We start from the raw sequence: 25,048 nt of genomic DNA on the forward strand, positions 1-25,048 counted from the left end.
CCCCGTCCCAAATGTTGAAAAATCTGCAATTTGATAGTGTCACATATACTAGTCAACAAAAGAAACGAAAAACTACTTTTTTTCAAATTTCAAGATGAAGTTTTCCGTTTATAGGACCAATATTGAAGTTAATAATACATTATTACCATGGAAATATAAATCCGTTTAAAAGAATTTTTTTTGCTTTAATGTCGTTATTTGGCGAAATATTTTTTTTTACAAAATTTACAAAAAGTGACAATTTTAAAAACAGAAGTTCGAACTAATGATGATCTTATTGAAAGGTTAAGACAATGTTTGCCATCAATTCTTTTTAAAAACTCGCACAGTTTCTTTCTTTATTTGTAAAACAAAGTTCGGTCCCACAAGAAAGCGTTCAAATGTATAAATTATCCATAATTGATTTACCAAAGCACTGGTATTAAAGAGATAATAGTAACTGCAATTACGATTATCCCAATATGGCGAAGGTAGATATATGTAAAATCTTTACACTCGTTTTTCTTAAATGTAGCATGTATTTGTCAATAGTTACTCAGCTGCAAGGTTTATCTATACCATTTCATCATATTTGAATCGTAACGGTGCACTGGAATTGTCTAAGCGCTGTAAAAATAGCCGTTGAAAAATTCGGGATGATAATCGTAACTCGGAAAAAAGATAATTGTAATTATGGTATCTAAAAATAAAAAAGAGAATCGTAACTGGAAACTGTTTTATTGATATTGACACTAAAAACGTAAATCTGATAGCATACTATGAAATTATGGCGATGAATTATTAACGAAACGTACCAACATCTTATGACATTTCTTTTTGTGCATATATAATTAATAGTTCTTATGAAAACAGCTACATACTCGTATATCATAAAATTGGAAGGGTGAACAAGCTTCAAGAAATTTGGAAATGGGAAAACACGAACTTTGTTAATTTACAGAAATTTCCAAACACTAGGTAAGCCACAAAATATGTGAATGAGCGATGGAAATTATGATACATGACAATAATTGTCAGGCGACACGCATGTGTCACCTTATATCAGATTTCTGATTAAGAAAGTAAACAAAAATTAATTTATCCTGAAGTAAATAGTAAATATAGTTAATATTGTTTAAATTCATTTATTGCAGGTGGTTATATGCCCTATTTCTGCCCCCGGGAAGCCACTACTGATTTAATTCTAGAACATACCCTATTATGCCATAACGAAGTAGGAAAGACATTTAGTATTCGTCAAAAACCGTTTGACGAGAAATTAGTGGCTACAGTTTTCATGTCACTTCGATCATTTTTCATGGATGATATCTCAACATAAAAGTTATGATGAACAAGGAATAACTTTGAAAAATGTTTTACAGTGTCATTTCGGAGTCTTTTATAGCTGACTATGCGGTTTGGGCTTTGTTAATTGTTGAAGACCGTACGGTGACCTATATTTGTTAATGATGAGTCCTATCGGTCTCTTGTGGAAAATTGTCTCATTGGCAAATACACCACATCTTCTCATTTATATTGGCTACTTCATGATTGTCACTGAAATTTCACTATCTCAGATATAAACTATAAAAAACACAAATTTAATTTTGAATTATGATAATATGACATCCTTAAAACATTTAATGCTATATAAGACTAGAGAAAGATTGGCCCTACATGGGATTCTTTGTGTATTATGAAATTAAGTAACGTGGAGTTCATTGACAAACATGGATTTGTGTTCTTTTATAGTTTGGCCAAAAGCCCGAAAATCAAGAAATAAAATTGATGTGGCTTTAAATTTTCTTGCAAGAAATATTTGTTCAAAGAATGACTGCAAAGTTGAGAATTAAATAACGCATATTCCGCAAAATAAGAAACAAACGTATTAAAAATTCATAAATACTTGGTATATGAAAAGTATGCTGCATACATATACATGGAAGATATTGTAGAGAAAAATATTGAAGGTACTAAACAAAGAACATTTTTGTACTTGCATGCTTGCCATATAATTAGTACTTTTCTATTAAATGAAAACAAAAATTAGCCTTACCTAATTTTCATGCATTTTTCTGAAGCACAAAATATTTGTTTCAAAATCTATAAAAATCTTTGTAATTAAACCAGTTCCGACTGTGATGATCTACATGTTATGCCCTTTGGTGTAATTTATCAATATACATATTTGTGTTTTTTCCCGTCTGTCAAATGCTTCGTAAGACTATAGGTAAGGCTAATAAAAACAAAAAAACAAAAGTAATAATAAACAAAAGTAACAATAAACAAAAGTAAAAAAAAAAAAAAAAAGTGACAACAAACAATAGTAACAATAAACTATTCTAGATCCTTTACCATTGCACTGTTTAAAGAAACGTCCTAAAATACATGGGTATAATTTGATCAAAACATTTGAACTTAATTTTAAAAATCATATATTATATCAGTATAAAATAGAAAAAAAAGTGAATCCAAGGGAAAAAAATGGACGGCTGAATTTATTGAATAATAAGGAAAAGGGAGATATGGGGGGGGGGGGGGGGGGGGGGGGGTCAGATATGAACACTAAATCCGATAATGCAGTTTTATAGATTATCGTTGATTATCTCAACGAGATTGATTTTCTCGCTTGAGCTGGTACAGCGAAAGTAAGAAAAGCAATCGAGTTGAGATGACCAATGAGAATCTGTTTTCGCTATTTTACCTATGACGACGTTGTCAATTTCAATATTTATTTCGTTAGCAACGCCACGTGGCCTCCTTAGTTTCTAGCGATAATGTTTCCATCTCAAGCGAGAAGCATGATATGAAAATTATCACAAAAAAGATCAAGGGGAAAATGCACAAAATAGCGATAAATAAAGTTATTGACACTTTTGTTCATTTCGCACAGAATTTTAGTATAAACGTGATATAAGAGGCAAACAACATATGACATATGAAAATGTGGTATACGTGACTTTCATTTTGAGCAATGAATTGAAAGGATTGCACTTTTGGAATATGGGATATAGCTTATCCATCCTTTTTCTCATCAAATAGAGATATATAGGTAAATTTATCCTAGATATTAACCTGTAAGTTTCTTCATTTATTTTTATATGCGTTAATGTCATCGTTAAACTGGACATTTACATTTTTAACACACAAAATACCATTGAAATGCTGAAAAACACATTTATTATGTTTCAGTTACTATTATCCGATTAAGAAAATTACGATTATCAAAGAAGAAAAATACCATAGAGTTACGATTATCATCCCTAATTTTTCAACAGCTATTTTCACAGCGCTTAGACAATTCAAGTGCACCGTTACGATTCAAATATGATGTAATGGTATAGATAAACCTTGCAGCTGAGTAACTATTGACAAATACATGCTACATTTAAGAAAAATAAGTGTAAAGATTTTACTTATATCTACCGTCGCCATATTGTGATAATCGTAATTGCAGTTACCATTATCTCTTTAATACCAGTGCATAGACAGTATGTGTAAAGTGAAATTATAAAAAAATAACTATCTAAAAACTAATCCGAAAGGTCCAAAATTTACAGTGTGGTGTTTTCATATCTAAAGCATTGATTTGAGACGAAAACATTTTTTCTTTTTTTGCATTTTTGAGATTTCGATAAGCAATTTTTTACCAAAAAAAACCCAAAAACATAATTTCAACCCATTAGTTAACAGTATGAACATGGCTTGATTAGCATATTGAATATTTTTAAACAAGTCTGAAAATTCATTTAGTACTTTGAAAATTGTGTGTCTTTTTTTTTCATCCAACTTTCCCCAAAAATATTTTCAGCCTAAGATGGTTTACACGGAATTTTGTTACTTTCCGACAGTATTAGATTTTCATTATCATATGCGCATACATTGTAATTGAAGGATTTTTGAAATAGTGTATCTTATTTTGTTTTATATTTTATACTTTTTGCTAAATTTTATTCAAAGGCGTGTATCGTTTCTTTTGCTGACTAGCAATACAAAAAATACGCTCAAAATCTGGAGGCGTATAGAAAAAAAAATCTGTATAACTGTGATTTTCAATAATTTATCATAGTCCGAAGCCCGTAATTTCAGCAAAAAATAATGGAGCGGAACGAAACTTAGACTTGATCTGTAACTCACATACCAAAAATCAGTCCAATATCTGAAGGCGTTTAGAAAAAAGTATAACTGTAATTTTCGACAATTTCTCCGAGTCCAAAGCCCGTAATTTCGGCAAAAGTTAGTGGAGCGGAACGCAATTTAACCTTGATCTGTATCTCATCATTGTTAACGCACATACAAAAAATCAACCCAATATCTGAAGGCGTTTAGAAAAAACTCCGTATAACTGTGATTTTCGACAATTTCTCAAAGTCCACAGCCCGTAATTTCGGTAAAATTTAGCGGAGCGGAACCAAACTTAAACTTGATCTGTAACTCATAATAGTTAACCCACATACCAAAAAAAAAAAACAGCCCTTAGTTTTCCATTGAAATCTGTATTTTTGTTTTTTAATTTTAAAATCAACTCAAATCAATCGAAATCTATCTTAATGCATGTTTTAATCTTTTCTTAATATTTTTCTAGTAAATAATTGCTTCACATAAGGTAAATTATTGAAAAAAACAGAAAATAAGGTTTAAAATAACTTACAGTCGAGGAATCAATTTCAAACTTGCTGTCAAAATCGTTGGTTAAAGTGTATGTCAACTTTGCATTTGGACCCTCATCCAAATCACTAGCATTAAACCAAACTATACATGTATTGTTATAGATGTTTTCCTGATCCGTGCCATTGTTCTCCGTTATATTATAATTGAAATTTTTAAGACGGAAAATAGGAGAATTATCGTTCACATCCAGAACGGTTATGAACACTTTAGTAGTGTTAGTGAAAACGGTGTCATTCGCTTCAACTTCTATATCAAAGAATGGAGTTGTTTCCCTGTCGACATCTCTTAAATTATTTCTACTGATTTGACCTACAAAAAATACAGATATTCTATTACAAAAGTAGAACATTCAAATACGAAAGACGATTATTACACTCATTATTTTATCAAAAAATATATTCAACGAGGAAGTTACCATGTTGACTTTTACTGATTGAAATGTTTTGTACAAATAAATTGAAGAATTGTTAATACTTAATTTTACAATATCAAGAGTAGAAATAACCAATCTCTACATTTAAAGTAATGTTTGTGTTAAAATATTAATCAATCTTTAGTTTTGTCAGCTCTTATAGATTTCTCCTTTTTTATAATTTACATTTGGTATTTTTATACATAATTTTTGACAAGGGTAACTTATTACATTAAACATTGTTTGTATGAATCATAAAACGAAAGTCTGCACATTACAAACAACTTCTTTATTTCAAAACAAAGACACACAATTACTATCACAAACGGGATAATGATGGCATATTTTTGTCAAGGAAAACATTACCAAGAAGCTGAGCAACAAAGAAAATCATTAACTCTTTATTCAAAACAAGATTATTTAAATTCTGTTCAAATGGACAACAGTGTGAATATGTACATCTTTTTATTTTTTATGGAAAGTGAAATTGTCATATTTCTGACTTTGTGAAAGATATTGTTTTTTTTAATATTATTTAGGCTGGGATCGATATATTTGGTATAGTCACCTGTTTTATGATCTATGCTAAATGTATCCGTCAAATAGTTCTTGGTTATTCTATATGTTATTTTCGGATTTTCGTCAAGATCCATGGCTGTAACAGTAATGACCGGTCCACTTATTTTCCCCTCTGTTATGCTGACATTGTAATTTACTGGGAAAAATGGCTTATTATCATTTACGTCAAGTAGTGAAACAATTAGTGTAGCTGGAAAAGAATAAATTGTCAAGTAGGTTATATACAGTTTAATATACATTTTGCAATATTTTAATGTCGGTCAAGGCCAACTCAAGACATCAGATACTCGAACACTATTTTACTTTAAGGAACCACATCGGTTAACGATCAATACATTTTTTTAGCTAATATTGTTTCAAGGAATTAACATAGACCCTTGCTTATATACCAACGAAATATCTCTGGCATTTTCCCATGCCTACGTTACTTGAAGAAAAATATTTATTTTAAGTTAGTAGACATAGGCTCAGGGAAATAACTCTATTAAAATAACCGCGACGATTTTGTCAAACATTTTCAATAAACAAATTCTAAGCTGCTATGTTAAACGGACTGTTTCCAATCTATCAGTTTCAGGTAAAAGCTGAAAATTCATTGATGAAACTTGACTTTTACAAACGCATAACTAAGCATGAACCAAGGTCTATCCCCTTAAATGGAAGCTTAAAAAAGATCAGTGACTCCTTATGTGTTTCTCTGTATAAGTACTAACCAGTAGCCGTCTGTAAGAGTGTTGCTGCATTCATGTCTTCGACTGTAAGTGTTATTTTAACTTCATCTGTTAATTCCCTATCCAAATTGGAGTTAATTGTCACTTCCCCAGTAGCATTGTTTATTCTAAACCAGTTCTAAAAATTGGATAAAGGATGTGAATAAAAGGTTTGATATTATTTCAATTCATCATAATTATTTAGACCTACTTTAAGTATGAATGAAAACAAAATCTATTCTATCCTTGTATATTACCGGATATTTAACAAAATTTTGCAAGAACTCAGCTCAAGAATTTCCCGAATTTGAAAAAAAGGAAGGGGTGGCAATCAGCAACATACGCTGAAGTTTTAAAAGAAAACAACGTGGCTTCCAAAATAAAATAAATCACAATAGCTGATATGACAGGCGAACATCTTTAAACCACAATCTTTTTTCAGATTTAATAGATTATTATCTTGAGGACTCCTTCCAAAGTTGATTTAAATAATCTTTTTCGCCATTTACTTATTTTTCACAATGATATCTTTTATGTTCCATCCAGCTTTTTTATTATAACTATCTTTTCTTATCATACATACCTCAACCTTACGGTTGTCATCTTTTGTTATTGTAAGGTTAACAATTTTATACAATAAATGATAATTTAAATCTTCATCTGTTGCAGGGCAGATTTTAACTGATGACCCAACAGTTGTATTCTCAAGTACGGCGGCAACGAAAATGACCTGATCAAACTTTGGTGGTGTATCATTAACATCATCAATGACCACAGTGACGTTTGTATGTCCAGTTTGAGGCGGTGTTCCTCTGTCTACTGCTACGATTGTTAGGTTATAAACTGCGGTAGTTTCTCTATCGAATTCAGCATTCAAATTCACGGTTATTACACCATACTGACCGTCTATTCTAAAAAGACCGGAACCAGTTATGATGTAGTAACTTAGAACTTTGTTTGCCTCAGTACCATCCGCATCTGTAGCAGTAACGTTTCCTACATAATCGCCTAGTAGAAAAAGCAACTATGTAATATTCAGCACTAACAATACAACACCAATACGTATAATTAGGTCTCCTTTTAAATACACATGTAGTAAAGAGAAACAAACCATATACCACCCATATATTGTATATATTGTATATATACGAATAAACTGATACTGTTATTGGAACACTGATCAAATACCCTATCCACATGATAAATATAACATTTGTCATTTTTTTTTCTTTAAAAAAAAAACCCACCCTAAAAGCATAACAACCGATACCTGTCGCTCACAAACGGTTAAGGCAAGCATAGAAGATCTGAGATATAACAAACATTATATGATTATCGCCGTGTCGACTAAATCAACATAATCAACAGATTTAAACGGTTCGTTTTTAGTCAATATTAGTTAATATTTTTCTTCTAAACGTATCATTTAATAAAAGACTTCTCATGGACTCATTTTTAAACTTATTTTGGATATCTCACCGTTAATTGTTTTCATTTTTTTCATGATGGTTTTCTTATCAAAGATTTAATATTGACAGCAGATATTCTTATAATCTCGATACCGTTTTTTCCATTTGAATATAGTCGAGGCGATTGGAATTTGTACATACTGTGTAGCAGATAATGTTGTTGAATACTTGTTGACTGTATATGAAATACTCTTTGTGTCTTATATTTTGTTTGTGGTCTTATGTTTGTTTCTTATTGAGGTTAAATATATCAGTTAAATGGTAATTTTTTCTAAATTTACTGTTTGCAAAAGTATGAACTATTCGAAATACTCAAAATGTTTTGTATCTCATGTATAGATTACCTTAGCCTTATTTTGGCACATTTCTTTTTTGCATTTTGGTTTAACAATTATCTTCAATTGTGTACTTTTGGCTTTCTAACTATTTTTGATATAAGCTTCACTAATGCGTCTTATGTAGACGAAACGTTCGTCTGGCGTATCAAATAAAAGTATGGTACATTTGATAACATATTTGTCCGTTGGCCGTTTTGAGAACGATTGTAGTTTGATGACTTAATATTTGGCAGATGGATTACGAATTGCATTGCCTTGAAAAACATTATCCTTTATTATTAAAGCCAGTATTATCATTAGCCACACTTCATAAAAGATGATGTAGTAAACAAATCAATGTTTGCTACATAATACTATTATAATTTAAATAACCATAAACATATCATATTTCGCACTCTGCTTACCAAATTTTGCGTTCTCAAAAATATTTTCCTGATAATCAGAAGGATTGAATACTGGTGTGTTATCATTCTTATCCTAAAATGTAAACACTCATTTCAAATATTAAATTTAAAAAATGAACAAACAAGACCAAGAAGCAAGGGGAATGAAAACTATTAAACGAAAGAAAACATGATAACACAACTGTGAAAAGAAAATAGATAAATATATATATTAGATTAGAGTTGTATGACTTTTGACTTTGATATTAAAATGATTGTTTAGCCTTAACAATATTTCGTCGAAGTAACGGTGACAGGTATTCAGTCTGGATAGTCATTGGAACTTCTGAATAAAATTAGATTCTGGATGTTTCTACTGAAAAAATGTCGCTTAGACCTTGTTAATGTTGTGGAAAATGCTGATTCCTTTATGAGTTTTTGATGACTTTGAAAAGTTGGCATTTGTGACAGTTACACGATGATAGTTGTGACATAAATGAGATAGAACATGTGAATGAAACAAACTTAAAATATACTTCGTTCTATTGAATGGTTGATTTTTATTATCCCATCATCAGATACTCTAAAATCTAAAAGTCTTATCTATAATCTTAACTGGTAGTAAACCTTATCACTACGTCTCAATAGATACCTTTTCGGTAATATTAGGAAATAATGCAATTCAAGACAGACTCACAACAATAGCCAATGATGGCTCATTAGTATATTAAACAGAAACTAAATAACACATAAAAGTACATTATGTCTACATCTTATCGTCATTCTATTAAAAAAATCAAACAACAAACAAATTGTGTCCCTTTATACGCCTGAAGACAATAACGATATTGCTATTTGTTTTAAGAAAATATATTTTGCGAAAAGATGCTGAGTGTTTTTGCAAAACCGTCATTTTAAGATTCCTTCATTTCCATCATCTGCAAAGTAAGGTGCAACACAATGCTGGTTGTGTGTATGACAAATTAACATGTAGAATACATAAGAAAACACATAATGAACTTATTACTTACTTGAACATTTATTGTAACAGTACAGGTAGAACTTAACGATGGACTTCCAAAATCTTTCGCCAAAACATATAATTTTATCCTACCGGCTGCCGTTTTATTTAATTTTTCATAATCTAGCGATCCTTTTAAAGAAATTTTCCCAAGAAACTCTTCTGAACCCTTTGTTGTACTAATTGTAAAATTATTTTGCATGTGAAATGGTGAATCAATTAAATCAAATTCCACTCTACTGTTGTTTGTATCTTTCTTGTCTCGGTCAGATGCCTGTTAATGAAACACAAAATCACCTTTTAACCTCTAAAAAGATTATAAATTTATAACAATATTTTTAAATGATTGCAAATATCCATTTTATTTGAACTAATGATTCTTAACTGTTAAAACCTTTTTTAAGCCCGCTGATCAAAATATAAAGGGTGGAGTACGCAAAAATCAAGTTCCCATTTCTAGCAATATTGTGACTTCTCAGGCAAGATCGAGTTATTTTCGTTTTTTTTTTAATAGGTCTTGTAGAGTTGCCATCAACAAACAGGAGGTATTTGACTACATTCGTCTAAATCTTGCCTAGGAGTTTAGCACTTTTGCCATAATGTTTTCAAATCAAATCTAGCATAATCCCAATTTAATATCCTTTCTATAGAAAGTACATGTACCTTCACTTTTTGTGGCGTTGATTCATTCTTGTGTCATACAGTTCTTATTTGTATTTTGGTGTATTGGTGTACTGTCGTAATTTAAATGTCATTTGTCCGTTTTTTTTTCACGTTATGTTGTCCTTTTAGTGGAAGTTATTACATTTCCATATAAGCAGAAGGTTAAGCTAGCCACAAAACCAGGATCTTACCTTTTGTTTTCAAAGAATGTCCTAAACCAAGTCAGGAATATGACATTTGTCATCAAATATTCCGTTTTTATGTATGTTTGATTTTGTTTTTGTAGCAATTCAATGTTTTTGTTGTTCCGTTGTTTTTTCTTTTATTTGATCTGTTTCTCTCGGTTTTGTTTTTTTATCCATACTTGAGTTCGCTTAATCGATTTATGACGATAGCGGTATACTACTGTTGTCTTTATTTGCCATTTGTGAAAGCTTGTCAATTGATGTAGTTATTGGTTGATCATGTTAATAAGACTTTTCATATTATAAATAAAATTGAGAATGACTATTGGGAATGTGCCAAAGAGACAACAACTAGACCATAAAACAGACAACAGAGGGTCACCGAAAGAGTCTTCAATATCGCGGAGGAGTCCTTCAGCTAGCCCCATAACAAATATAAATACTAGTTCAGTAATAATGGATGTCATACTAAACTCCAAATTAAACACAAGAAACTAAAATTAAAAATCATACAAGATTAAAAAAAGCCAGACCCTCTTGTCTTGGGGCAGGCGTCATTGGTTGTCTTTGCTACAGTCAACATCTAAGTGTTATGCTATGCAATATGACTGAAAGACATTTTGTACCGGGACATAACAATCATCACTGACATTATACATTGAACGGATCTTCGTCATCAAGACGAACATTTAATTGAAGATTTGTTATTCTTCAAAATTACATTTTGCAATAACGTGAATTGTGTCAATTGATGTGTCACTCACTCTTTTCATATTCTGTCCTTTATTTGGTTATACTCACGCTAACAGTTATATCGAAGGGAGTGTTGTTCTCTATCACAGAACCAATGTACGAAGACTGTGAGAATACTGGATGGTTATCATTGATATCAGTTAGTCTTACAATAACTTCAGCTGGTTGCAGGCTGCCGCCACCGTCTTTCGCAACTAATGTCAAGACATATTCATCTCTTTTCTCATAATCTAATGTCTGATTATTTTCTTCTTTTGTTATGATGCCAGTGACATTATTAACAATGAATCTACGATATATAGACAATGGAGGGACAATAATATAATGTACAAGAACAGTATACAGCCCCTTCACGTCAGTACTTCAGATGTAAGAATTTTGAATGAATTTTAAATAAAAGTACACCTTAATCCTACTACCAACTACAGTTATCCTTTGATATTTTTAACTCAAAATTTGCCTATTGAAAAAGAAGGCAAACTGAATTTTTCGAATCGTTATAAATTAATGCATTCCATTATCATAATTCTCTTCCTTTGCAAAAATGTTTACTAAATCATAGATATAAGTATCAATTCCATAAAAAAGAAATAAAACAAAGTAATAAAAAATCAGCAGAAAATAATAAATATATAAAAAAGAAATAAAATAAAATAATAAGAACAATGGTAGACATCTTATGTATTTTGCACACAAAATAAATAAAAAAGATTAATGTATTTCTCAGTTGGCATTTTACGTGAGTTCAGATATAATTTTGTATAATTAAGAGCATACGATAAAGTTACAGGGGAGGTATTGGCACTAAGTCTAGCCTAAATGTTACTTTTTGCGAAGTCAAACTGCTACAGGAATAGGTGCATTCTTCGAGAATTTTAAATATTAGCTTAAACAAAGTACATGGACCCCTTTTTCAAAATTATATTTTACTTTATATGGTATGAAGATAATTTGGTCAAATATTTATAAAGATATCACTAATATTTGTTGAAATCAGATAAATATACAGCAAAAAATGCCGTTTATTTTCTTCGTAATCTTGACAATGCTTGACTTTTACATGTTTAGTAAAGTTAATTTATTCTTATTAAGAATTTTGTACATGACAATTGTTTCTGTAAAAAAGATATTCCAAAACATTTTTAAAAATCCGAATGTATTTACCTTTCCTAAATAAAAAATAGAATGTCTGTCCAAAAGATAGAAATGTCCGAGAAACCAAAATTTTAAGTAAATATCTAATGTGTCCAACGAATTAAGCTGAAAAAAAGGACATGATTTTTTTTCATCAAATATTTGAAATGTCAGAGGTCAAATTAGCTTGTATGCAAATATTCATAAGTAATAACCGTGGGATAAACAATGTATGCGTTTAAGCATCATTGACTGATTCACAATATATTCATGAAATAAACTTACATATCTCCTCCACCTCTCAAACTATAAGTAATTTCACCAAATTTTCCACTGTCTTTATCAGTTGCCTGTATAAAAAGGACAATACGTAATACAAATCAATCAAAAAATTACAATATATAATAGTTGTATTTTGATGTATTAAAAATAATATTTTTTTTAAAAGTTTTTTTTAACCTTTACAAAAAAAAAATCTTGTAAGTGGAATACAACAGCAGTGTGCTTTGTGTTCTTGTCTAATGAAAACTGTTTATTTTTATGAAAAAACCCAAGAATGTGTCCTACGTACACGGATGCCCCACTCACATTATCATTTTCCATGTTCAAAGGACCGTGAAATTGGGTAAAACATCTAATGTATCATTTAAATTAGAAAGATCATACCATAGGATACATGTGTAATAAGTTTCAAGTTGTTTGGACTTCAACTTCATCATAAACTACCTTGACCAAAAACTTTAACCTGAAACTCACACTTTCAATTTCTATGTTCATTAGACCGTGAAATTGGGGTTAAAAGTATAATTTTAATTTAAAATTAAAAAGATCATATCATAAGCAACAAGTGCACTTAGTTTCAAGTTGATTGAACTTCAGCTTTATCAAATCTACCTTGACCAAACACTTCAACCTGAAGCGGGACGAACGAACGAACGAACGAACGAACGGACGAACGGAGGCACAGACCAGAACACATAATGCCCCTCTTTATTCGTAGGAGGGGACATAAAAAATGTATAACCACAATTATATGTTTTTCTTTCAGTAACGTCAACCATTTGAGTGTAGTATAAATAAATTATAGTATATTTGTATTTTGTTTAAATATAGATTATTACATTGGTACCAGTGGATTGTCTGATTTATCCAATCGAGATAGTTAAATTATCAATTTTAAAGTCTGAGCCTCGGCGATTTTAAAGTAACAAGGATGTTCTGTCAATGTTTGATATAAAAAGGGGTGGATTTAGAAGCCATATTAATCCATAAATTTATGTGCGTGTCTAGTGCGTGACCAAAATCCGGACCTTGAGAAGAACATTGAAAGTTTCAAAATTATAAGGATTATAAATAATTCAGACAGAATAAGCTCACTTACTGTTTCGGACAGAACTAGTTGTGCATTGGTGCTATTCTCCGGTATTTGTACGACAAAAGAAGAGTTGGTGAATTGCGGTGAATTATCGTTCCTGTCTAAGATTGTCAGATGAATGGTACATTCAGTTTTTTTTAATGGTGCATTCTCTTCACTGGCAACAAGCTACAAAAATAAACATGAATGGTATTCTAACAATGTACCACTTACAATGACACTTTTTATATTTATTTCTGACCATTCATTTACCAAATAATTTATTTAATCTTTATTTAGCACGAGAGCCATAAAACGTCATGAAATAACACAGGACGAGATACGTTCTTTTGTTCTTTATACACACATTTTCGTTGACATCATTTAATGAACTACTGATTAGAACATGCAATAAATGTTTGTGCTTTTTCTTATTATTATTGTTTTAGTTAAAGCTATTATAAGTTTTGAATGCATATTTATAAAAGAGAGGGGACTTTCAAAGTCATAAGTGGAAAACAAGATGACAACACCATGGTTAATAAATAACTACACCATGAGCGCATGCTCCGCCCGTCGTCTGGTGTGTGAAGTTTCATGAAATAATCATAAATAGTTTCTGAGATAAGGCGCGACATGTAAAAATCCTCTCTTTTTTTTTACCAAAAAACAAGAACTCTAAAATAAAATTTTGAATCATCACCAAAAAGTAATCATATCTTTAGATCAATATAATCAAGAAGTGTTTGATGTTTAAAGCTGGGGTCACACATTCACGATTTTTACTACCGTTCTTGACAGGACCATTCCCGATTAAAATTTATTAAAAGTCTGATCAAGATCCTGTGAATCGTGGATGGAAATTCAAACTTAAATTAAAATTTGTTAAAAAAATAATTTGATCACGACAACAATCAGATAGTGTTCAGGAAGCACCGATATTCAACCGTTTCTAAGCGAATTAGTCCCGATAATCCCGTTCTGAATCCGCTTCTAATCCGATTTGTATTTTTCGCCAGGTAAAATTCGACCGAGTCTGTCACGACTGCGTCACGACTCTACCGAATGTAATCCGACTGAGATCAGACAATGACCAGACAGTGAACCGACGCTGACGGAAGTTATCCGTTCGAAAACTGTCGGCATATTCGGGATGATCAGGTACTGTCGGAACGTAATCCTAACACGGTCCGCTCTATCGCATTGCAAACGGCTTTGTCTGGTCTCAGTCGTATTGTATTCTGTAATTGTCGGGACTCTGACGTGGGTATCATTGACGAATTTCGTATTAATAACGGGACTGTTTCGGAACGGTTTCGGCAAAAAACGGTTCGCAATCGACAAAATCTGAATGCAATCTGGACTCCATCGGCAGAAAAACAGCTATGAAAAATTACTCCGGATCATTCCCGTTCCAAAGGACACCGTCCAGAATACACAAGACATTGTTCGGAATTCGATCCGATGCAGCAGATTCTGTCATGACATAGCCACGATTGTTATCCGACTAGACAAACTCGGCTGAGTTGCCCCGAATGTTACGGGACGCACCTAACTGTCGGGATGCTTTGCCGAACTATTCGGACCCTTCCCGATCCGTAGGAATCGGTTACGAACTAAAACGAATGCGTTCAGACAATGATAGGACCTTCCAGATAATGGAGGATACTAATCCGACTTTTTCACTTTTCGTGTCGTATTGCTGTCTGATCTCAAACGGGAGTAAAAATCGGCAATGTGTGAACCCCGCATTAAGCAATAATCATAAATCGTTTTTGAGATACGTCGCGACATGTGAAAAACATCCCTTTTTTTTTACAAATAACTCAATTATTCTACAATAAAATCACTTAAAAGTATACAGGTCTTCAGATTAATATAACTAAGAAGTATGTAAAGTTTTAAGCAATAATTATAAATCGTTTTTAAGATACAGCGCGATATGTGACCCCCCTTTTTGATTTTTTACAAAAATCTCAATAACTCTCAATTCAATTTTCAATCATCACCAAAAAATATACAGATCTTAAGATTAATACAACTAAGAGGTGTGTAAAGTTTTGAGCAAAAATTATAAACCGTGTTTGAGATACGGTGCGACATGTGAAAAAAAAACCCACATCCCTGTTTTAGTTACAAAGTCCCGTTTCACCAAAAAGTTTTGCTCTGATTTTCACCCAAAAGTATACAAATCGTGTGACCATCAAAAGAAACAATTGTTTTAATGTCATGAAATTTGAATAAATTTTTCAAAAGTAATGGCGCGACATGTGTACGATGGACAGACAGACGGACGCAAACATTTGTATAGCATAATACGTTCCGTCAAGTTTTGAGGGGCGTACATAAAAGATAAAAAGACATACAGACAAACAAAGATTGACAAAAAACAACATAGAAAACAAAAGAAACACGACCTTAACCCAAAAATGTGGGAATCTCCGGTGCTTCAGAAGGGTAAGCAGATCCTGCTTCATATGTGACACTCAGCGTGTTGTGCGTGTGAGTACAAACCGCAAATAAGTCTTATTCAGGAAATAATTTGGGAAAAGGGAACGGGATTGTAGTAACGACATTATGAATATATCCGCTATTATCTGTGAAAAGGATATACCATAACGGCCAACCAACTTGTGATGGCTGAATAATTGCTGCTTGATTCATATGTACACCCACAGAACAAGAGACGGAAATCTAGTAAAGATTTATCGTCTTGCTTAATTGAGAGTTCATTTGATTCTCTATGATTTTGTCATGGTTTGTGCGTGTAATGTTATAACAACCACCTTACCGAAACCTCTATTTATGGACTGTTAATATCATAAGCCGAGTAGCTCATACTGATGTTCGAGCATAATAATAAGGATATTGTGTTTCGATAATTTTGTTTTTTAATACTCAGATACTCATTTGAAATTATGGAGTGAACTTCCTTATGCATACAACATAGCACTAATTATATGTAATGTTTCGTCTATACTTTAAGTTCATTTCAGTTGAATCAGTTCCACGGCTTGAGATTAATCAATGTTGGAATATTGAAATATTGATTTTCGTGGGCATCACTAAGAGACAGAAGTTATCAAACTAATAATTGAATGCATTTCATTTTGTACTGTAAATGTGTTTGTTTCTTTAGTTTTGTACTGATTTGATAAATTTCAAATACCGTCTAGATTCAAATATACTACGTGTTTTGGTGTCTGGATGAAATTTCTATTATTAAAAAATATGTCATATCTCCTTTTTTTTATCAGAAGGAAAATATGTTTCTTTGCTGTTAATTAGAAATTAGTCCTTACCGTATATGATATATCGTGTAATTTCTCAAAATCAAATGAGAAGTCTTCTTGTAGATACAACATTATATTTCCACTGCCTTGTACCTTGTCTGGAACAGGCTTTATTTCCTGCACTATACTTCCATTAGCATATTTGAGTTTTAACTGCAGAAGACTGTGTTCATCCTAACAACAGAGCATGAAATATATAAAAAAATCAAATGAAATAAAGTTTTAATTGCGTCTTTATGTTGGAAATTTCGCTTAATAAAAGGAAAGAATTTTTATATCAATACCTGTAAAAAAAAACCCCAAAAAAACGGATAATATAACACAAGTTATACGTGATATTCAAAAACATATAGTATATTCAAACATAAATACACACACCAATAATTTGTCATCCTGAGTTATGGTATTTCAAAGCACTTTTATTAAGCTGTTTTTATTTCAGGCAGTAGACACAAATGGAGTATACTATTTTTAAAATGTAATGTAACAGATAAAAAAACAAATGATACCTGATCTACATCCGTAACATTAATTTTGTCATCCTTTATGGTTAGAGGTGCTCCTACCAAGTTTTCAAATACAGTTACATTGTATAAGGACTGTGAAAACTCTGGTAGGTTATCATCTAAATCTATGATAGTGATTACTACTGGTGTTGTTGAATTTGATGGTCCAGGATTAGTCTCATTTGATTTCAACTGTTCTATTGCCTGTTAACAAAAATAATCACACTTATTAGAAATCAAATAAAAAACGATTTATTTAATCTATTGAATTTTCATTAGTAATACAATGTAGTGTCATTAATACAAACATTTGAACCACACATTTAAATAAGTATTATAAAATATTGACAGTTTTGAATAGATAGTTATAAAAAACAGCCGATTATTCTGATCCTTTATATATATTAGTTAAAATTAAGTAATCAGTATATCGATAAGAAAGACAACCATTTTAAACATTTAAAATTTGATAATCTATACTGTCGAAATTGAACTTCCAGCCAATTTATTATAGTCAACAGACAGGGTCGATAAAAAGTAGACTACACTTATAAAATTGTTATACGATGATGACTGATGTACCCATATATTGACTATTTTATTAATTGTGACTGTTTATTTAACGCATCATGTAAATGTAGCGGAATTTGATGAGACTGTAATTAAAGTGAGAGGGTTAGCGCTATAGAACCAGGTTTAATCCACCATTTTCTACATTTGAAAATGCCTGTACCAAGTCAGGAATATGACAGTTCTTGCCCATTCGTTTTTGATGCGTTTTGTTTTTTGATTTTGCCATGTGATTATGGACTTTCCAAATTGATTTTCCTTCGAGTTCAGTATTTTTGTGATTTTACTTTTTTTTATAACCCAAGAAACAAATGTATTGACTTTAACAGAATTAAAATAATTTATTTTATCTTTATCTTAACAATCTTATTTTGATTTAGCAAAGATGCAGAAGAAAGATACATTAAAAGGCATTTTTTTTAACCAGTCGTACCGGACAAAAGAAGAAGGATCAAATCCATAATAAATCCCAATTTAGTGCAAATTAAAAACGATTGTTGATCATAACAAATAAAAAAAGCGACGTGTATTTCAATAAAATTAAAATTACCATCAGCGTCATGGTACAAACTCCTCGGACTTTGTGTATGATACCTTTGTCTCTGTCTATTCTCTTATTCACTGTCACAATACCATGTATGCCATCGGTTTTGATCTCAAAGAAATCTCTGCACTCTCCTTAAGAAATGTTAATATCAACAGTTATACCAGTTTTAAAACTTAAGAAATTTAATAACTGATTTTGAGAAATGCGCATCAATTGTAACATTTTTTTTGTAAATTTGACTTTTTATTTCATTTGAGTCGATAAAAATGCCTCAACAATCCTGGGATATATAATTTCCAAATGTTACTATTAATTCAGCATTGGTAGAAGTCCTTCATGTATATTATTTGTTTTGCATTTCTAGTTCCCGAAATTGAATGAAGGAGATCCATTTTAAAATCATATCCGACACATTGAATGTGATTTTATATTTAATGGATGGACAGCGTATACACGGCAACATACCATGTATATGTATGGCTTTTAGACTTTTTCTACAATTACCAAAAGGGTATAGCAGTATTAAATTTTAAGCTTGGTCTTCGCGCGTAGCGTAGTTTGGAAAACGGATATTTAAGACAGTAAAACTAATTTTAACGAAAGCAAAGCCTAAATTACAATGAAGTTCTCTGCCACATTTATAAATAAAATCCATTTAATAAACATGTAAGCTAAAAATGCTATAAACGAACAAGTTTGCGAAAATTTTGCATCGTCTTTGGTATCAAAACAATGTGACGTCTGACGTATAATCCTGATGTCAAACATTAACGCTAGACATATTTACAACTTTCATACGCTTCTGAATGGTATCAATATTGACAAAATAAAGATTTTAAGGCACGAAATGAGACTTTCTTGTGAATTTTTTGTGAAATTATCTACCAAAACTAAAATGAGAATTAAAAATGGTGGCTGAGTTACGTATTGGTAGCTTGTTGAATCTAACCCGTCAAAATAATTCTGAACGTCTAATCAGAATTATCGCTTCAAACCAATTGCAATAGAATAGTATATTCCCTGTCGTGTGTTCAATGTCTACCTCAAATCTACGATTTATGCACTTATTCAAATACATCATTACAACTTTGCTTTATATAAAAAATACAAAAATACTATTATTTCAAAATCTAAATAACTTGCTTCTCCTGTTTGGTCATGTACATTACACATATTAACAGATCTTGGGTTTAGTTTAACAATGATCAAATTCTGATGATTTTCTTAAATCTGTAATTTTTTCAGAAATAAAATTTGAATATTTAAGTGCATAAAACTTTCAACAATAGTTTCATATACCTTCTGTTAGTTTATATTCTATTTGATGTGGAACACCGGTATCACCATCATCGGCTCTGATAGCATATGTGAAGTTGACCTTCAAAATATGATCGTCAAGAAGTTTAGATTTGCATAAAAGTAGAAAGTAGATATGAGGAAATGTTTTACTGGTACAGGTGAAGTCGGAGAATGTAAAAGGCTAGGATTATTGGTTCCTCTCGTTTCAAGAGGGACGAAAGATACCAGAGGGACAGTCAAACTCATAAATCGGAAATAAACTGACAACGCCATGTCTAAAAATTAAAAGGACAAACAAACAAACAATACCTATTTTTATCTCTATTTTCTTTTCAAATTAAATCAAGTAATAAAATTTGATATCTCAGTTCAAACAATAAACAGTAAAGTTAAGGGCGACAGTAGTGTACCGATATCCTGTTAACCAAAAGAAAGAGGGCAAGTCAAGGTTTATTTAGGAACTCCCTTTGATAATGAACACTGGGTACATGGACAGGTTAAATCTCTTCTGCTATGCATGCATCAACCACCAAGCGAATTTACACAAGTCCAAATTTTCACGGTTCTTATTTTGAAATTTTAAAATATTGATAAACCAACTACATCTGCATATAAGATATATATATATCCCAATATCCTCGGTATTCAAGACCTACTCAGACTTTGTAAAAAAAAAGAAAGTTTCTGAACCAGGGGTATGTCAAAGCACGTCTCGTTCTTTTTTTCTTAAAGAGTTCGTCGGGAGGTACCGAGACCTTGTTGATAAAATTTCCGTATCAACTTCACAAGTTAAACATCAAGGTCCTGAAGTATAGATTCGGAGTACTGACGTTGTTTAACATCTTAATTACATGTTATAATATTATTGCATTTGTCTTGATGAATATTATGAAAAGGTTTGGTGATATATATTTGACGTGGTTCTGTACTTCACCTCATTGTGTTATTGTGATATGGTTTATTTTTTTATTCTTGTTTTTGTTTTTGCTAATGTGCTTTGCCTTTTTGCCTTTGGTGATCTCCATTTGACATGGCTGTGTACTTATACCTCCTGTTATTGTATAATTGTGCTATGGTAAATTTTGTATTACTGTGTCTCATTTTTGCTTATAAGCTTTGTTTATATGCCGTTAGTGTTTATTTGTTACACATTTCTTTGTTTTGATAGTGATTAAGATTATAACACAATGATTGATGTATATACAATATGAAAGATTGTCTTCAGATTTAAAAATTGACGTTAGCTCAAGGTTTTCCCAATTCAAATATTACTTTCTTATAAAGAACAGTTCAATTAAAGTTAGCTAAATTTGCTGAATTGTCTACCATTTGTTCTACTGTAAAAAAAAAAGATGTAGTTGAATTAAACGTTGTTTCTATGTAAAAAGAGGATCAAATAACTGTCATATTATATGTATCGACAATTATGTATTTTTGCTAATTAGCTTCATCAGGAATGAAGCGTCGCAAACTATTTAAGGACAATCAAAAACATAGAGGATTGGGTTCCAGAAACAATACATTTGCCTGTAGTTAAACGCAGCTCTCTACTACTTTTTAAATATTTGTTTAGCGTTATGAGAAAATTTTGCATAGATTTTGAGATTTGATTTTGGATCACGATATTTGTCAAAGACACAACATTTTGGGAATGCTATTTTTTTCTGTTAAAACACCGAAACAGAATACTAATGAGATAGTAATAATTAATGAACACAATTTTATAAGTTTACGAAAAGGTCTGAATTTCTATTTTTTTAATGATACGAGCCTCAATATCATATTTTGTCTGTGACGTCAACGGGAAGTTTTTCAAGATGTTTAACACAACACAATGTACCCATATTATTTTCATAAGAAAATGTTATTTGCCAGGAATTAGATACATACAAAATGCACTGCAATTCTTAATTTTTATTTGCCTTACTTTAGACAGATTATGAACAAATAAGCCAATTGACCCAACATCGTACTAGCTGCCTTTCGTAGAAACAATAATTTAATTTTCCAGTTATAATTCTATACACAACTATAATCCTTTTTTGGATAATCACCTTGTTTCTTTTAGAACCTTCGAAAAGTATCCATGGACAGTTCTTTATCAACAAGGATGTTTTGTTTTTTCATTGACATGGAGAGCATACAACTACCACAAAGATAAATGAAAATTGACTGATATGTTTTAAAATATGTCACTTACAGTAGAACCAACAGGACTCTCCTCTGGAATGTCAGCATTAAACGGTTGACCGGTAAAGTATGGTGGTTTGTTCTGAATGTCTTGTATTTTAATAATCAATGTTGCATTTCCTTTTAATATGTGTTCGCCATCCTAAAATGTAACATTTATAAAAGATACAATAATAAGTATATGCGAAAAAAAAAAACGTTCAAAGAAAACAGAGTGTGTGTAATCTTTTTTGAATAGTACTCATCAAATTGAAAAGTTGTTCAAACGGACAATGAGGAAATAAAGTAGAGAAATTTATTGCGTATTGGTAAGGTAGTAATTGAAGAAAGCCGATATATATCTCAATATTTCAATTATTCTAAAAATAAACAAGATTTGAACGTATGGTAAATCATGTCATAGTAATTACTTTACCAAATTAATGTCATGCACTGTAACATTAAAATGACCCTTTTTTGGTTTGGTCGTTTTCCTGGCAATAAAATATCTTTATTTCAGAAGTTTTGAATTCTATATACTACACAAATAATGTGTTACAAAAACTACCAAGTTTGCTCAATACTTACAGTTCCAAATATGATGTACTGGTAGAAACTCAGTTTTGAATAGTCTAATTCTGCATTTACTGTTATGCTACCTGTTGTAGGATCAATAACAAAGGCGTTCCCATATAAGGCAGCTGACTAATAAAATACATGAAAAGTACATCAGAAAATTCTGATTTATTATTTTAGTGATACATGTAGTATAGCATATTTTATCATTAGAAACCTAATCGGTTAGAATTTTATATATGGTTAAATATAAAAAAAAAAATACAAACATACGACGGCGATCAAAATCTGCATGAATATATAAAGTGTTAATGTCAACATATAATGATTAGAAGAATCACGGGTATTAAAACATGTTTAACAAATAAACTAAAAAAAATAGTTAGCAAACTGATGTTTAACGGATAGTTCCAAAATAGCAATTTCTAAATGTCAAACACTACAATCGAATGGATAACAACTGTCATGTTCATCACGACTTCGTAATTGCAACTCTTAATTCCTGGAGATAAAAAAATCAGTATTTTCCTAAAAAAAAAAAGATTTTTGTATGGCAGTTTATGATCATCACTGGACTTAAAAACATTAAAACCCTAAGTAGAACGTTAAATTCGATGTCACAAATCGCTGGACAGCTCTGAAACCTTACAGAAGGTTTTTCGGTGTGTCGTAGATGGTATGTTGCATATAAAAAAATCTGTTTCTACTCAACACCATCATGTTGAGTGTCTTCTTGAACAAAATATATGAATAAATTGCCACTTAGCTTCAACGAGGATATGCCATCTGTAGTAACCAACCATTGGTACTGGCATAGAAATACGGATATTGTGTTATTTAAAGGAGTAGGTTCAGTAAGAGCCCTTTTTGGCCCCAAAATATAGCAGTTTTACAAAATTGTGAAATTGTAATCTTTTAGCTATTTACTGGAAAGAAGAATGATTCTGCTTCCTAAATATGGGCTGTTTTTGACAGTACAATGCACATATATCGGGTACTAGCATCGTTAAGTCATGCTAATTTACTGAAATTCTCACAATTATAGCATTTTAGTTAAATTTTGGACAGTTTCCGTCTTTAATGAAAGTGGCCGCATTCGTGTTCATTCATAATATTGAAATCTAAGTTGTATTTAATGATAATACATAACATATATAAAGGTTAAGGATGAACACAGATGCGGCCACTTTCATTTTTGCCAAAAACAATCTGAAAAGTTACGTTTTTTTTTACATATTTGATAGATTTTTCATATTTGAGCTTGAATTGGAGCGTTTTTAATGACTAAATCAGTTAAAATCTTTCACACGAACTAATTGAATCAATTGAAATAAACACTTAAGTGTTTAAAAAGTGTCCAAAATCTTTCGCTAGATGAACCTTATTGTTTTAGGCCAAAATCAGCCCGACTCCTTTGCTGTTATGAAATTTTATGATAAATAAGTAGTACGGCTCACTCCTGCAGACTTTGGCAGTCCTTCGCTTCACATTTTTCCTGGGTGTTTTTATCAACTCTCCAATTAATTTACAATGTATCACTGAAAACAAATATTGCCGGAAAGTGCATTTGATGCAGTAAAATTGGTCCTGCTTATGTATATGTTTAAGTATATTCATAAACGGGTGGCCTTTGCAAAATTAATGTATAATGTCCATGAAAATACTTGACTAGTGATACAATCTTAAATACAAAATGTATATATTATATCGCTAAAATGTGTATAACTTAAAATAGAGATTTTGTTAAACACATACAAATAATACTTACTTGTCCTTCCGGCTGAAATTAAAAGTATAGACGTAATTCACAGCTATTCAAATAAAGAGCTTTCGAAATAAATAGTTCACTTTAAAATTAGTGCTGCTTTTTGAAAAATGTATACGGAATAAAAAATTACCTTTAAATTTTGCATTACAAATGAAAATGGTATTTGTTCTAAAACCTAGCATTTCATTCTTATAACTTGTAATAATAAAATTGAAATTAAAATGTTTTAAATGTATATTTGATACATAAAATCTAAAATGAACTTTTTAAACATAAAATTCGGCAAAAATTGTCTGGTAAAATAAAAGCAGTATCATTCCATATATATAGCTTAACTTCACTCTATGGAAAGAATGAAACTCTTTAATGTTTGATATGCATATCATAGAATAGTTATTTCATTGTTACACATTTCTTTCAATTATTCATATTTACAACAAGACAAAAAGACGCAGATACTACAAAGGGCAGATTAAAACTAAATAGAAGGGATCGTAGCAACGTGTTTATATAAAAAATATTAAAGTCCATAAAACTCTACATGGAAAACATTAAGACTGATTAACAAGAACCAAACGATAATATAAGGTGCTTTAGAAGGGTATCAGATCCTGTTTCACTAGTCAACCATAAAATGAACAATTTTCAATCCTATATTAAATACGTTTA

At 31.0% G+C, this 25,048-nt stretch overlaps 1 protein-coding gene and 1 long non-coding RNA gene across 2 annotated transcripts; both read right to left on the reverse strand.

Annotated features, from left to right (window-relative positions):
* Nucleotides 1-2,316: 2,316 nt before the first annotated feature.
* On the reverse strand, nt 2,317-18,582 carry LOC134726152 (cadherin-23-like). The gene is made up of 13 exons (XM_063590552.1): nt 18,571-18,582; nt 17,454-17,654; nt 16,954-17,118; nt 13,679-13,840; nt 12,583-12,647; nt 11,212-11,452; nt 9,573-9,836; nt 8,563-8,635; nt 6,935-7,359; nt 6,355-6,490; nt 5,631-5,831; nt 4,631-4,959; nt 2,317-2,358 (listed from the first exon to the last, which is right to left on the reverse strand). Exons 1-13 carry the CDS (start codon nt 18,580-18,582, stop codon nt 2,317-2,319), a joined length of 2,316 nt encoding a protein of 771 aa, XP_063446622.1.
* A 3,488-nt stretch (nt 18,583-22,070) lies between these two features.
* On the reverse strand, nt 22,071-24,390 carry LOC134724640 (uncharacterized). Its single transcript, XR_010108470.1, has 3 exons — nt 24,380-24,390; nt 22,624-22,740; nt 22,071-22,198 (listed from the first exon to the last, which is right to left on the reverse strand). It is a non-coding gene; the product is annotated as an uncharacterized LOC134724640 (long non-coding RNA).
* Nucleotides 24,391-25,048: the final 658 nt, after the last annotated feature.

Source organism: Mytilus trossulus, chromosome 7 (assembly GCF_036588685.1).
Source record: "Mytilus trossulus isolate FHL-02 chromosome 7, PNRI_Mtr1.1.1.hap1, whole genome shotgun sequence".
In the NCBI taxonomy this organism is placed as follows: Eukaryota; Metazoa; Mollusca; class Bivalvia; order Mytilida; family Mytilidae; genus Mytilus; species Mytilus trossulus.